We start from the raw sequence: 14597 nt of genomic DNA, 5'->3' as shown, positions 1-14597 counted from the left end.
AGGGGCCCCGGGCCGCCCCTCCCGAGACCCCCGAGCCCCCCCGGCCTCCCTCCCTCCCTGCGGAGACCCCCGAGGCGACTCCCGAGCCCCCGGGAGCGCCCCCAGAGCGGCGCCGGCGAACCGCGAGCCCGCTCCGAGAGCCCCAAACGGTTCCCGAAGGTGCCCGGCCACTCCGGAGGTTGCCGAGAGATTCCGAAGCCGTCCGGAGGTGCTCGAAGCGATCCCGGACACCCACGGAGCGGCCCCGGGGATCGCCCCGCGGTTCCGAAGCGGTTCCGGAGAGCCCCGAACCTCCTCCCCCTGTCCGGAGATCTCCGGAAGGGTTCGAGCGGCTCCGGACGGCCCCGAGACCGTTCGGCGAAGTCCCGGAACGGTTCCGAGGCGGTTCCGGAAGTTACCAAGCGACACCGGCGCTTCCCGAAGCGGTTCCGGAAACTCCCGAACTGGTTCCGAAGCGATTCCGGAAGTTCCCGAACCATCTCCGGAGCTTCACGAGGAGATCCCGGAAGTAGCCGAGCGGTTGTGAAGCGGTTCCGGAGAGCCCCGAGCGGCTCCGGAAGTTGCCGAGCGGCTCCGGAAGTTGCCGAGCCGGCCGGCCCTCAGCGCTCGCCCCCGGCCCGCGGAGCCCCCGGAGCCCGAACCGGAGCCGCCCCCGGCGCCGCAGCCTCGGCCCCGGGGCGGGCCCGGACCCGCGCCGGCCCCGCCGCCCCGGCCCTCAGGATGATCAAGCTGTTCTCGCTGAAGCAGCAGAAGAAGGAGGAGGAATCGGCGGGCGGCACCAAGAGCTCCAGCAAAAAGGCCTCGGCCGCGCAGCTCCGCATCCAGAAAGGTGCGGCGGGAGCGGGCCCGGCCCGGCCCGCGGGGCCCGCGGGGGGCGGGGGCCGCGCTCGGTAACGGCCCGGGGGGGCCGGACCGGGGCCGGGGGGGCTCCGGGACCCGCAGGGACCCGCGGGGCTCCGGGACCGGGGCCCGAAAGGCCCGGGGGAGGGGCAGGGACTGGTCCCAGTACGGATCAGGGACTGGTCCCAGTAAGGCCAGAGTGAGGGGCAGGGACTGGGCCCAGTGGGGATCACGGACTGGTCCCAGTTAGGCCCCAGTAGGGGGTCACATGCTGGTCCCAGTGGGGGTCCCAGACTGGTCCCAGTAGGGCTTCAGTGGGGGTCACATACTGGTCCCAGTAGTGGTCATGGACTGGTCCCAGTGGGGGTCCCAGACTGGTCCCAGTTAGGTCCCAGTAGAGGTCACATACTGGTCCCCGTTACACCCCAGTAGGGGGTCGCAGACTGGTCACAGTAAGGGTCACATACTGGTACCAGTTAGACCCCAGCAGGGGTCATATAGTGGTCCCAGTGGGGGTCACAGACTGGTCCCAGTGGGGGTCACAGACTGGTCCCAGTAGGGCCTCAGTGGGGGTCACGTATTGGCCCCAATAGGGAGCAGGTACTGGTCCCAGTAAGAGTCACACACACTGGTCCCAGTTAGGCCCCAGTAGGAGTCACAGACTGGTCCCAGTAAGGCCAGAGTGGGGGTCACAGACTGGTCCCAGTATGGGTCAGGGACTGGTCCCAGTAGGAGTCACCCCAGTAGGGGTCACACACTGGTCCCAGTAGGGCCTCAGTGGGGGTCACATACTGGTCCCAGTAGGGGTCACAGACTGGTCCCAGTAGGGCCTCAGTGGGGGTCACAGACTGGTCCCAGTAGGGGTCACACACTGGTCCCAGTAGGGCCTCAGTGGGGGTCACATACTGGTCCCAGTAGTGGTCATGGACTGGTCCCAGTGGGGGTCACACACTGGTCCCAGTAGGAGTCAGAGACTGGTCCCAGTAGGGCCTCAGTGGGGGTCACAGACTGGTCCCAGTAGGGGTCACACGCTGGTCCCAGTAGGGCCTCAGTGGGGGTCACAGACTGGTCCCAGTAGGGGTCATGGACTGGTCCCAGTGGGGGTCACAGACTGGTCCCAGTAGGAGTCAGAGACTGGTCCCAGTAGGGCCTCAGTGGGGGTCCCAGACTGGTCCCAGTAGGGGTCACAGACTGGTTCCAGTGGGGTTCAGGTACTGGTCCCAGTTAGCCTCCAGATGCAGGCACAGGCACTGGTCCTAGTAGGAGTCATATACTGGTTCCAGTTAGGTCCCAGTAGAGGTCACATACTGGTCCCCCTTACACCCCAATAGGGGTCACGGACTGGTCCCAGTTAGGCCCCAGTAGGATCATGGACTGGTCCCAGTAGGGGTCACAGACTGGTCCCAGTAGGGGTCACAGACTGGTCCCAGTTGGGTGTCAGACTGGTCCCAGTAGGAGTCACATACTGGTCCCAGTTAGACCCCAGCAGGAGTCATATACTGGTCCCAGTTAGGCCCCTGTGTGGGTCATATACTGGTCCCAGTGGGGGTCACGGACTGGTCCCAGTAGGGCCTCAGTGGGGGTCACATATTGGCTCCAGCAGGAAGCAGGTACTGGTCCCAGTTAGGCCCCAGTAGGAGTCACAGACTGGTCCCAGTAAGGCCTTGGTGAGGGGCAGGTACTGGTCCCAGTAGGAGTCATATACTGGTCCCAGTCGGGGTCACAGACTGGTCCCAGCAGGGACTTAGTGGGGGTCAGGTACTGGTCCCAGTGGGGGTCACATGCTGGTCCCAGTAAGAATCATATACTGGTCCCAGTTAGGTCCCAGTAGGGTTCAGGTCCTGGTCCCAGTTAGGTCCCAATAGGGCTCAGGTGCTGGTCCCAGTAGGGGTCACACACTGGTCCCAGTAAGGCCCCAGTAGGGGGTCACATGCTGGTCCAGTAGGAGTCAGAGACTGGTCCCAGTAAGGCCTTGGTGAGGGGCAGGGACTGGTCCCAGTAGGGGTCACAGACTGGTCCCAGTAGAGGTCACAGACTGGTCCCAGTAGGGGTCACAGACTGGTCCCAGTAGGGGTCAGGTCCTGGTCCCAGTAGGGGTCACAGACTGGTCCCAGTAGGGGTCAGGTCCTGGTCCCAGTACGGTCCCAGTGAGGGGTTGGGCCCGTGGGGTTGTTGTGGCCGTGTCCCCTGTGTGTCACCCTGTGTGTCCCTGTGTGTCCCTGTGTGTCACCCTGTGTGTCCCCTGTGTGTCCCTGTGTGTCACCCTGTGTGTCCCCTCTGTGTCCCCTGTGTGTCCCCTGTGTGTCCCTGTGTGTCCCTGTGTGTCCCCTCTGTGTCCCCTGTGTGTCCCCTGTGTGTCACCCTGTGTGTCCCCTGTGTGTCACCCTGTGTGTCCCCTGTGTGTCCCCTCTGTGTCACCCTGTGTGTCACCCTGTGTGTCCCCTCTGTGTCCCCTGTGTGTCACCCTGTGTGTCACCCTGTGTGTCCCCTGTGTGTCACCCTGTGTGTCCCCTGTGTGTCCCCTCTGTGTCACCCTGTGTGTCACCCTGTGTGTCCCCTCTGTGTCACCCTGTGTGTCCCCTCTGTGTCCCCTCTGTGTCACCCTGTGTGTCCCTGTGTGTCCCCTGTGTGTCACCCTGTGTGTCCCCTATGTGTCCCCTCTGTGTCCCCTGTGTGTCACCCTGTGTGTCCCCTCTGTGTCCCCTGTTTGTCCCCTCTGTGTCACCCTGTGTGTCCCTCTGTGTGTCCCCTGTGTGTCCCCTCTGTGTCACCCTGTGTGTCCCCTTGTGTTCCCATTTGTCCCCATTTGTCCCTACTGTCCCATTTTCCCCAGCTGTCCCTGTGTGTCCTCATTTGTCCCCAGTGTCCCCATGTCCCCCCTGTGTCCCCAATGTCCCCACTGTCCCCTGTCTGTCCCCAGTGTCCCCAGTGTCCCCATTGTCCCCTGTGTGTCCCCAGACATCAACGAGCTGAACCTGCCCAAGACGTGCGAGATCGACTTCTCGGACCAGGACGACCTCCTGCACTTCCGGCTGCTCATCTGCCCCGACGAGGTGGGGACACCTGGGGACACCTGGGGACAACACCTGGGGACACACCTGGGACACCTGGGACACCTGGGACACACCTGGGGACACACCTGGGGACACACCTGGGACACCTGGGACACCTGGGGACACCTGGGACACACCTGGGGACACACCTGGGACACCTGGGGACACCTGGGGACACACCTGGGGACACCCTGGGGACACCTGGGACAGCTGGGACACACCTGGGGACACCTGGGGACACCTGGGACAGCTGGGGACACCTGGGAGCACCTGGGGACAGCTGGGGACACCTGGGACACACCTGGGGACACATGCGGACATCTGGGGACACACCTGGGACAGCTGGGAAACACCTGGGGGTACCTGGAGCACCTTGCTCAGTCTGCTCTGACAGGATGGGCACCGCCCCCCTCCTGTCCCTCTGTCTGTCCCTCTGTCCCCCCTGTCCCCTCTGTCCCTCTGTCCCTCTGTCTGTCCCTCTGTCCCCTCTGTCCCTCTGTCCTCTCTGTCCCTCTGTCCCCTCTGTCCCCCTGTCTGTCCCTCTGTCCCCTCTGTCTCCTCTCTGTCCGTCTGTCCCTCTGTCTCCTCTGTCCCTCTGTCCCCCTGTCTGTCCCTCTGTCCCCTCTGTCCCCTCTGTCCCCTCTGTCCCCTCTGTCCCTCTGTCCCCTCTGTCCCTCTGTCCCCTCTGTCCCCTCTGTCCCTCTGTCCCTCTGTCCCCTCTGTCCCCTCTGTCCCTCTGTCCCCTCTGTCCCCTCTGTCCCTCTGTCCCCTCTGTCCCTCTGTCCCCTCTGTCCCTCTGTCCCCTCTGTCCCTCTGTCCCCTCTGTCCCCTCTGTCCCTCTGTCCCTCTGTCCGTCCCCTCTGTCCCCTCTGTCCCCTCTGTCCCTCTGTCCCCTCTGTCCCTCTGTCCCTCTGTCCCTCTGTCCCTCTGTCCCTCTGTGACGTTTTTCTCTCCCCCAGGGTTTCTACAAGGGCGGCAAATTCGTCTTCAGCTTTAAGGTCAGTGCTGGGCCACCAAACCTTCCCTGGGGCCACCAACCCCCTGCCATGGCCACCAACCCTCCCTGTGGCCACCAAACCCCTGCCATGGCCACCAACCCCCCCTGTGGCCACCAACCCCCCCCCTGTGGCCACCAACCCCCCCCCTGTGGCCATCAACCCCCCCGTGGCCACCAACCCCCCCTGTGGCCACCAAACCCTCCCTGGGGCCACCAAACCCCCTGTGGCCACCAAACCCCCCCTGTGGCCACCAACCCCCCCTGTGGCCCCAAGGGTGACCCTGGTGACCCCAGGATGACCCTGGTGGCCCCAGGGTGACCTTGGTGGCCCATGGGTGGCCCTGGTGGCCCCAGGGTGACCCTGGGTGCCCTGAGGTGACCCTGGGGTGACCCTGGTGGCCCTGAGGTGACCCTGGTGGCCCCGGGATGACCCTGAGGTGACCCTGGTGGCCCCCAGGTGGGCCAGGGCTACCCGCACGACCCGCCCAAGGTGAAGTGCGAGACCATGGTGTACCACCCCAACATCGACCTGGAGGGCAACGTGTGCCTCAACATCCTCAGGTGGGCTACCAGAACCCTCAGGGGGGCTACCAACACCTGGGGGGGCTATGGGATACCTGGGGAGGCAAGGTGTGCCTCAACATCCTCAGGTGGGCTACCAGAACCCTCAGGGGGGCTACCAACACCTGGGGGGGCTATGGGATACCTGGGGAGGCAACGTGTGCCTCAACATCCTCAGGTGGGCTACCAGAACCCTCAGGGGGGCTACCAAAACCTGGGGGGGCTATGGGATACCTGGGGAGGCAAGGTGTGCCTCAACATCCTCAGGTGGGCTACCAGAACACTCAGGGGGGCTACCAAAACCTGGGGGGGCTACCAAAACCTGAGGGGGCAACGTGTGCCTCAACATCCTCAGGTGGGCTACCAAAACCCTCAGGTGGGCTACCGGCACCTGGGGGGGCTACCTGCACCTGGGGGGGCTACCTGCACCTGGGGGGGCTACCTGCACCTGGGGGGGCTATGGCTTACCTGGGGGGGCTGTGGCTTACCTGGGGGGGCTACTGAACACCTGGGGGGGCTGTTGATATTTGGGGGGGCTGTGGCCACCTGCTGCTGGCCGTGGTGGCCACACTGACCACTGGCTGTAGTGCCCACACTGACCGCTGGCCATGGTGGCCGTGGTGGCTGCGCTGACCGCTGGCTGTGGCCATGGTGGCCATGGTGGCCGTGGTGACCGCTGGCTGTGGTGGCCGTGGTGGCCATGGTGACCGCTGGCTGTGGCCATGGTGGCCATGGTGGCCGTGGTGACCGCTGGCCATGGTGGCCGTGGTGGCTGCGCTGACCGCTGGCTGTGGCCATGGTGGCCATGGTGGCCGTGGTGACCGCTGGCTGTGGTGGCCGTGGTGGCCATGGTGGCCACACTGACTGCTGGCCATGGTGGCCGCGGTGGCTGTGGTGGCCGTGGTGGCCATGGTGGCCACACTGACCGCTGGCCATGGTGGCCATGGTGGCCGTGGTGGCCATGGTGACCACTGGCCATGGTGACCACTGGCCATGGTGACCGCTGGCTGTGGTGACCGCTGGCCATGGTGGCCGTGGTGGCCGTGGTGGCCGCGGTGGCCATGGTGACCACTGGCCGTGGTGGCCGTGGTGGCCGTGGTGGCCGCGGTGGCCATGGTGACCACTGGCCATGGTGACCGCTGGCTGTGGTGACCGCTGGCCATGGTGGCCGTGGTGGCCGTGGTGGCCATGGTGACCACTGGCCATGGTGACCGCTGGCTGTGGTGACCGCTGGCCATGGTGGCCGTGGTGGCCGTGGTGGCCATGGTGACCACTGGCCATGGTGACCGCTGGCTGTGGTGACCGCTGGCCATGGTGGCCGTGGTGGCCACACTGACCGCTGGCCGTGGTGGCCGTGGTGGCTGTGGTGGCCGTGGTGGCCATGGTGACCACTGGCCATGGTGTCCGCTGGCTGTGGTGGCCGTGGTGGCCGTGGTGGCCACACTGACCGCTGGCCGTGGTGGCTGTGGTGGCCGTGGTGGCCATGGTGACCACTGGCCATGGTGTCCGCTGGCTGTGGTGACCGCTGGCCCTGGTGGCCGTGGTGGCCGTGGTGGCCACACTGACCGCTGGCCGTGCCCGCAGGGAGGACTGGAAGCCGGTGCTGACCATCAACTCCATCATCTACGGCCTGCAGTACCTGTTCCTGGTGAGGGACACCTGGGACACCTGGGGACACCTGGGACACACCTGGGGGGACCTGGGGACAGCTGGGACACCTGGGGACAGCTGGGACACCTGGGGACAGCTGGGGACACACCTGGGACACCTGGGGACACCTGGGGTCATACCTGAACACACCTGGGTACTTGGGGACACAGCTGGAGGGGCTTGGGGACACCTTGGGGACACACCTGGGAGTGTTTGGGGACACACCTGGGGACACGGGGACACACGGGGGGGGGCTTGGGGACATGGAGGGAGCACCTGGGGGGTGTTTTGGGACACCCTGGGGACACCTGGGGACATGGGGACACAGCTGGGGGGTGTTTGGGGACACCTTGGGGACATGGGGACACACCTGGACACACCTGAGGGGGCTTGGGGACACAGGGACACAGCTGGGGGGTGTTTGGGGACACCTTGGGGACACACCTGGTGGCCTTGGGGACACCCCGGGGGTGTTTGGGGACACCTGGGCGGGCTCAGGGGTCCCTGGGGCCGTTCAGGGGTTCTGGGGTTCCCCCCCCCCAAATTTCGGGGTCACCCCAAACCCCGGGGGGCTTCAGGGTCCCCCCGAGGCCCCCCTAAACCCGGGGGTGTCCCCAAGAACGGGGCTTGGGGTCCCCTAAAGCCACCCCAAACCCTGAGACCCCCCCGGGACAAAGGGGACCCCAAAATGGGACCCTGAACAAGGGGGCTGAGGGGGGGGGAGGGGGATTTTGGGGTGTCCCCCCCAAAATTTTGGGGTGCCCCCAACCCTAAATCTTCCCCTAAAAGGAGCCAAACCCCAAACAAGGGGTCCGGGGATCTGGGTGGGTTTTGGGGGGTGTGGGGGTTTCTCCCCAAATTTTGGGGTCCCCCAAACCCCAAATCTTCCCCCCAAAGGAGCCAAACCCCAAAGTCGCCCCCAAAAGAGGAGCCACACCCCAAACAAGGGGTCCGGGGATCTGGGTGGGTTTTAGGGGGTTCAAGGGTTTCTCCCCAAATTCTGGGGTCCCCCCAACCCCAAATTTTCCCCTATAAGGAACCAAACCCCAAAGACGCCCCCCAAAAAAGAGCCAAACCCCACATGAAGGGTCCTGGGATCTGGGGGGTCTTAAAGGGTTTTGTAAGGGATTTTTGGGGTCTTTTCCCGTATTTTGGGGTCTCCCCCCTCTTTTGGGGTCCCCTCCAACCCACAAATCTTCCCCCCAAAGGAACCGAACCCCAAAGACCCCCCCCAAAAAAGGAGCCAAACCCTAAATAGGAGGTCCTGGGATTTAGGGGGTGTTCAAGGGTTCTGTAATGGGTTTGGGGGTCTCCCCCCCGTATTTTGGGGTCCCCCCAACCCCGAATTTGCCCCGAAGGAGCCAAACCCCAAAGACCCCCAAAAAGAGGAGCCAGACCCCAAATGAAGGGTCCTGGGATCTGGGGGTTGTTAAAGGGTTTTGTGGCGGGTTTTGGGGTCTCCCCTGGTACTTTGGGGGTCTCTCCCCGTATTTTGGGGTCCCCCCAACCCCGAATTTCCCCCGAAGGAGCCGAACCCCGAGGACCCCCTGAACAAGGAGCCAAACCCCAAACAAGGGGTCCTGGGATCTGGGGGGTCTTCAAGGGTTGTGTAAGGGATTTTTGGGGTCTCCCCCGGTATTTTCGGGTCTCTCCCCGTATTTTGGGGTCCCCCCCTACCCCCAAATTTCCCCCCCAAGGAGCCGAACCCCAGAGACCCCCACAAAAAGAGGAGCCAAACCCCACATGAAGGGTCCTGGGATCTGGGGGTGTTCAAGGCTTTTGTAAGGGATTTTTGGGGTCTCCCCTGGTATTTTGGGGTCCCCCCAAGCCCAAATTTCCCCCGAAGGAGCCGAACCCCAAAGACCCCCAAAAAGAGGAGCCAGACCCCAAATGAAGGGTCCTGGGATCTGGGGGGTCTTCAAGGGTTGTGTAAGGGATTTTTGGGGTCTCCCCCCTATTTTGGGTTCTCTCGCTGTATTTTGGGGTCCCCCCCGGTATTTTGGGGTCTCTCCCCAAATTTTGGGGTGCCCCCAACCCCGAATTTCCCCCCCCAAAGGAGCCGAACCCCAAATGAAGGGTCCTGGGATCTGGGGGTTGTTAAAGGGTTTTGTGGCGGGTTTTGGGGTCTCCCCTGGTACTTTGGGGGTCTCTCCCCGGTATTTTGGGGTCTCCCCCAGTATTTTGGGGTCTCTCCCCGTATTTTGGGGTCTCCCCAACCCCGAATTTCCCCCGAAGGAGCCGAACCCCGAGGACCCCCTGAACAAGGAGCCAAACCCCAAACAAGGGGTCCTGGGATCTGGGGGGTCTTAAAGGGTTGTGTAAGGGATTTTTGGGGTCTCCCCCCTATTTTGGGGTCTCTCGCTGTATTTTGGGGTCCCCCCCGGTACTTTGGGGTCTCTCCCCAAATTTTGGGGTGCCCCCAACCCCGAATTTCCCCCCCCAAAGGAGCCGAACCCCAAATGAAGGGTCCTGGGATCTGGGGGGTCTTCAAGGGTTCTGTAAGGGATTTTTGGGGTCTCCCGCGGTATTTTGAGGTCTCTCTCTGTATTTTGGGGTCCCCCCAACCCCAAATTTCCCCCGAAGGAGCCGAACCCCAAAGACCCCCAAAAAGAGGAGCCAGACCCCAAATGAAGGGTCCTGGGATCTGGGGGTTGTTAAAGGGTTTTGTGGCGGGTTTTGGGGTCTCCCCTGGTACTTTGGGGGTCTCCCCCGGTATTTTGGGGTGCCCCCAACCCCGAATTTCCCCCGAAGGAGCCGAAACCCGAGGACCCCCTGAACAAGGAGCCAAACCCCGAACGAAGGGTCCTGGGATCTGAGGGGTGTTCAAGGGTTCTATAAGGGATTTTTGGGGTCTCCCCCGGTATTTTGGGGTCTCTCGCTGTATTTTGGGGTCCCCCCCGGTACTTTGGGGTCTCTCCCCAAATTTTGGGGTGCCCCCAACCCCGAATTTCCCCCCCCAAAGGAGCCGAACCCCAAATGAAGGGTCCTGGGATCTGGGGGGTCTTCAAGGGTTCTGTAAGGGATTTTTGGGGTCTCCCGCGGTATTTTGAGGTCTCTCTCTGTATTTTGGGGTCCCCCCAAGCCCAAATTTCCCCCGAAGGAGCCGAACCCCAAAGACCCCCAAAAAGAGGAGCCAGACCCCAAATGAAAGGTCCTGGGATCTGGGGGTTGTTAAAGGGTTTTGTGGCGGGTTTTGGGGTCTCCTCTGGTACTTTGGGGGTCTCTCCCCGTATTTTGGGGTCTCCCCCAGTATTTTGGGGTCTCTCCCCGTATTTTGGGGTCTCCCCAACCCCGAATTTCCCCCGAAGGAGCCGAACCCCGAGGACCCCCTGAACAAGGAGCCAAACCCCAAACAAGGGGTCCTGGGATCTGGGGTGTCATAAAGGGTTGTGTAAGGGATTTTTGGGGTCTCCCCCGGTATTTTCGGGTCTCTCCCCGTATTTTGGGGTCCCCCCTACCCCCAAATTTCCCCCCCAAGGAGCCGAACCCCAGAGACCCCCACAAAAAGAGGAGCCAAACCCCACATGAAGGGTCCTGGGATCTGGGGGGTCTTCAAGGCTTTTGTAAGGGATTTTTGGGGTCTCTCCCCATATTTTGGGGTCCCCCCAACCCCAAATTTCCCCCGAAGGAGCCGAACCCCAAAGACCCCCAAAAAGAGGAGCCAGACCCCAAATGAAGGGTCCTGGGATCTGGGGGGTCTTCAAGGGTTCTGTAAGGGATTTTTGGGGTCTCCCGCGGTATTTTGAGGTCTCTCTCTGTATTTTGGGGTCCCCCCAAGCCCAAATTTCCCCCGAAGGAGCCGAACCCCAAAGACCCCCAAAAAGAGGAGCCAGACCCCAAATGAAAGGTCCTGGGATCTGGGGGTGTTCAAGGCTTTTGTAAGGGATTTTTGGGGTCTCTCCCCGGTATTTCGGGGTCCCCCCAACCCCAAATTTCCCCCGAACAAGCCGAACCCCGAGGACCCCCTGAACAAGGAGCCAAACCCCACATGAAGGGTCCTGGGATCTGGGGGGTCTTAAAGGGTTGTGTAAGGGATTTTTGGGGTCTCTCCCCGGTATTTTGGGGTCCCCCCAACCCCGAATTTCCCCCGAAGGAGCCGAACCCCAAAGACCCCCAAAAAGAGGAGCCAGACCCCAAATGAAGGGTCCTGGGATCTGAGGGTTGTTAAAGGGTTTTGTGGCGGGTTTTGGGGTCTCCCCTGGTACTTTGGGGGTCTCCCCCGGTATTTTGGGGTGCCCCCAACCCCGAATTTCCCCCGAAGGAGCCGAACCCCGAGGACCCCCTGAACAAGGAGCCAAACCCCAAACAAGGGGTCCTGGGATCTGGGGGGTCTTAAAGGGTTGTGTAAGGGATTTTTGGGGTCTCTCCCCTATTTTGGGGTCTCTCCCCGTATTTTGGGGTCCCCCCAACCCCGAATTTCCCCCCCCAAAGGAGCCGAACCCCGAGGACCCCCTGAACAAGGAGCCAAACCCCAAACGAAGGGTCTGGGGATCTGGGGGGGTCTTCAAGGGTTCTGTAAGGGATTTTTGGGGTCTCCCCCGGTATTTTCGGGTCTCTCCCCGTATTTTGGGGTCCCCCCAACCCCGAATTTCCCCCGAAGGAGCCGAACCCCGAGGACCCCCTGAACAAGGAGCCAGACCCCAAATGAAGGGTCCTGGGATCTGGGGGGTGTTCAAGGGTTGTGTAAGGGATTTTTGGGGTCTCCCCTGGTACTTTGGGGGTCTCCCCCGGTATTTTGGGGTGCCCCCAACCCCAATTTTGCCCCAAAAGGAGCCGAACCCCGAGGACCCCCTGAACAAGGAGGCGGCCGAGGTCCTGCAGAGCAACCGGCGCCTCTTCGAGCAGAACGTGCAGCGCTCGCTGCGGGGCGGCTACGTGGGCGCCACCTACTTCGAGCGCTGCCTCAAGTGACCCCCAAAGGATAAAAACCCCAAAACTTCCCCCAAAAAACCCCAAAAACCCTCCCCAAAAAAACCCCAAATTCCCTGAATCCCCCTCAAAAAAAATCCCCCCCAAATAAACAGGTGGGATCCGTCTGGGGGGATTGTGGGGTTTGCTGAGCCCTGAGCGGTGCCTGGAGTGACCCCCCCAAAAAACCCCAAAACCTCCCCAAAAAACCCCAAAATTCCCTGAATCCCCCCCAAAAAAACCCCCACAAAAATCCCCCTCAAAAAAATAACTGGGATTTGTTTTGGGGGGGTTTGTGGGGTTTGCTGAGCCCTGAGCGGTGCCTGGAGTGACCCCCCCCAAAAAACCCCAAAAACCTCCCCCAAAAAATCCCCGAAATTCCCCCAAAAAATCTCCAAAATTCCCTGAATCCCCCCCCAAAAATATCCTGGTGGTCTTCTGCCCCCCAAAACCCCAAAATCCCCCCCAAAAATCTGCTGGGATCCGCCTGGGGGGGTTTGTGGGGTTTGCTGAGCCCTGAGCGGTGCCTGGAGTGACCCCCCCAAAAAAACCCCAAAAAACCCCAAAACCTCCCCAAAAAACCCCAAAATTCCCTGAATCCCCCCCAAAAAAACCCCACAAAAATCCCCCCCAAATAAACAGGTGGGATCCGGCTGGGGGGGGTTTGTGGGGTTTGCTGAGCCCCAAGCGGTGCCTGGAGTGACCCCCCCAAAAAACCCCAAAAACCCTCCCAAAAAAAACCCAAAAAACCCCAAAATTCCCTGAATCCCCCCCCAAAAAAACCCCAAACCTGCCCGAGCCCCCCCCAAACCAACCCTGGAGACCCCAAATCAATTTTGAATCAATTTTGGGGGATTTCTCTGGGGGGGTTTGGGGGGGCCGCTGAGTGAGACCCCCCAAAAAACCCCAAAATCCCCCAAAGCCACCGTGGGGAAGGAGGAGGGCGCTGACCTCGAGTGACCCCCCCAAAAAACCCCAAATCCCCCCCAAAAAACCCCAAAATCCCCCTGGGGGTGTGAGGGGGTCACTCCCTTCAGCGCTGCCTTGAGGGACCCCCCCAAAAACCCCCCAAAAATCCAAAAAAATCCCCCCAAATCCCAAAACCCCCCAAAAATCCCAAAAAACCTCAAAATCCCCCCAAAAATCCCAAAATCTCCCCAAAAAAACCCCTGGGTGGGGGGTGGGGGTCGCTCCCTTCAGCTCTGCCTTGAGGGACCCCCAAAATCCCCAAAAAAACCCAGAAATCCCCAAAAAATCCCAAAACCCCCCAAAAAATCCAAAAAAATCCCTCAAAATCCCAAAAAAATCCCAAAATCCCCCCAAAAAATCCAAAAAAATCCCCAAAAATCCCAAAATCTCCCCAAAATCCCCCTGGGGGGGGGGTGGGGGTCGCTCCCTTCAGCGCTGCCTTGAGGGACCCCAAAAATCCCAAAAATCCCAAAAAACCCCAAAATTCCCCCCAATTCCCCCAACCCCTCCCCCCCCCTATTTATTCCCCCCTGGGGGTGGGGGGGCCCCTCCCCCCCTGCCCCTCCCCCCCCCCCCCCCCCCCCCCCAGCACCGCTCGGGCCCAGATTAAAGAGCCAAGGGACTGGTTTGGACTGGTTTGAACTGGTTTATGCTGGTTTGGGCTGGGTTGGACTGGTTGGACTGGGTTGGACTGGTTTGAACTGGTTTATGCTGGTTTGGGTTGGTTTGGACTGGTTTGAGCTGGGTTGGACTGGGTTGGACTGGTTTGAACTGGTTTATGCTGGTTTGGGTTGGTTTGGACTGGTTTGAGCTGGGTTGGTTTGGGTTGGACTGGTTTGAACTGGTTTATGCTGGTTTGGACTGGTTTGAGCTGGGTTGGTTTGGGTTGGACTGGTTTGAACTGGTTTATGCTGGTTTGGACTGGTTTGAGCTGGGTTGGTTTGGGTTGGTTTGGGTTGGACTGGTTTGAACTGGTTTATGCTGGTTTGGGCTGGGTTGGTTTGGACTGGTTTGAACTGGTTTATGCTGGTTTGGGCTGGGGCGGGTTGGACTGGTTCCAACTGGTTGGGGGTGGTGTGGATTGGTTTGGGCTGGTTTGGACTGGTTTGGACTAATTTGAACTGGTTTAGGCTGGGTTGGACTGGTTTGAACTGGTGTGGATTGGTTTGAGCTGGGTTGGGCTGGTCTGGGCTGGTTTGAACTGGTTCTGGCTGGTTTGAACTGGTTTGGACTAGTTTGAACTGGTTCTGGCTGGTTTGAACTGGTTTGGGTTGGTTTGAGCTATTTTAGGCTGGTTTAGGCTGATTTGGGCTGGTTTGGACTGGTTTAGACTGGTTTGGACTGGTTTGTGTTCGAAGGGGGATGGGAGTGGTTATACTGGTTTGTACTGGGTTATACTGGGTTATACGGGGGAGGGTGACTGGTTATACTGGGTTATACTGGGAGGGACCCAGTGGGTGTTATTGGTTTATACTGGGTTATACTGGGAGGGGGGTGTGGGTGTCACTGGTTAAACTGGGATGGGCCCAGTTCCATTCCTCAAAGTCCCCAGTATGCCCAGTTCCCACTCCCATCATTCCCAGTATGCCCAGTTCCCACTCCCAGCACTCCCAGTAAGC

The 14597-nt window shown here is 61.2% G+C and overlaps 1 protein-coding gene across 2 annotated transcripts; it reads left to right on the top strand.

Moving 5' to 3' along the window:
* Positions 1 to 18: 18 nt before the first annotated feature.
* UBE2M (ubiquitin conjugating enzyme E2 M) lies at positions 19 to 12254 on the top strand. Of its 2 annotated transcripts, none has more exons than XM_063425028.1 (6): positions 19 to 829; positions 3799 to 3893; positions 4853 to 4891; positions 5348 to 5451; positions 7036 to 7099; positions 8628 to 8729. In XM_063425028.1, exons 1-6 carry the CDS (start codon positions 721 to 723, stop codon positions 8712 to 8714), a joined length of 498 nt encoding a protein of 165 aa, XP_063281098.1. In that variant the 5' UTR covers positions 19 to 720; the 3' UTR covers positions 8715 to 8729. The 2 variants fall into 2 exon arrangements, with proteins under 2 accessions (XP_063281098.1, XP_063281097.1); XM_063425027.1 differs by lacking the exon at positions 8628 to 8729 and adding an exon at positions 11872 to 12254 and having other exon boundaries at positions 23 to 829.
* The last annotated feature ends 2343 nt before the right edge of the window (positions 12255 to 14597 follow it).

The sequence above is a fragment of the Prinia subflava genome, unplaced genomic scaffold (genome assembly GCF_021018805.1).
Source record: "Prinia subflava isolate CZ2003 ecotype Zambia unplaced genomic scaffold, Cam_Psub_1.2 scaffold_48_NEW, whole genome shotgun sequence".
Classification (NCBI taxonomy): Eukaryota; Metazoa; Chordata; class Aves; order Passeriformes; family Cisticolidae; genus Prinia; species Prinia subflava.
Note: the sequence above shows the minus strand (reverse complement) of the source record. Positions and strands in the feature narration are given on the sequence as shown.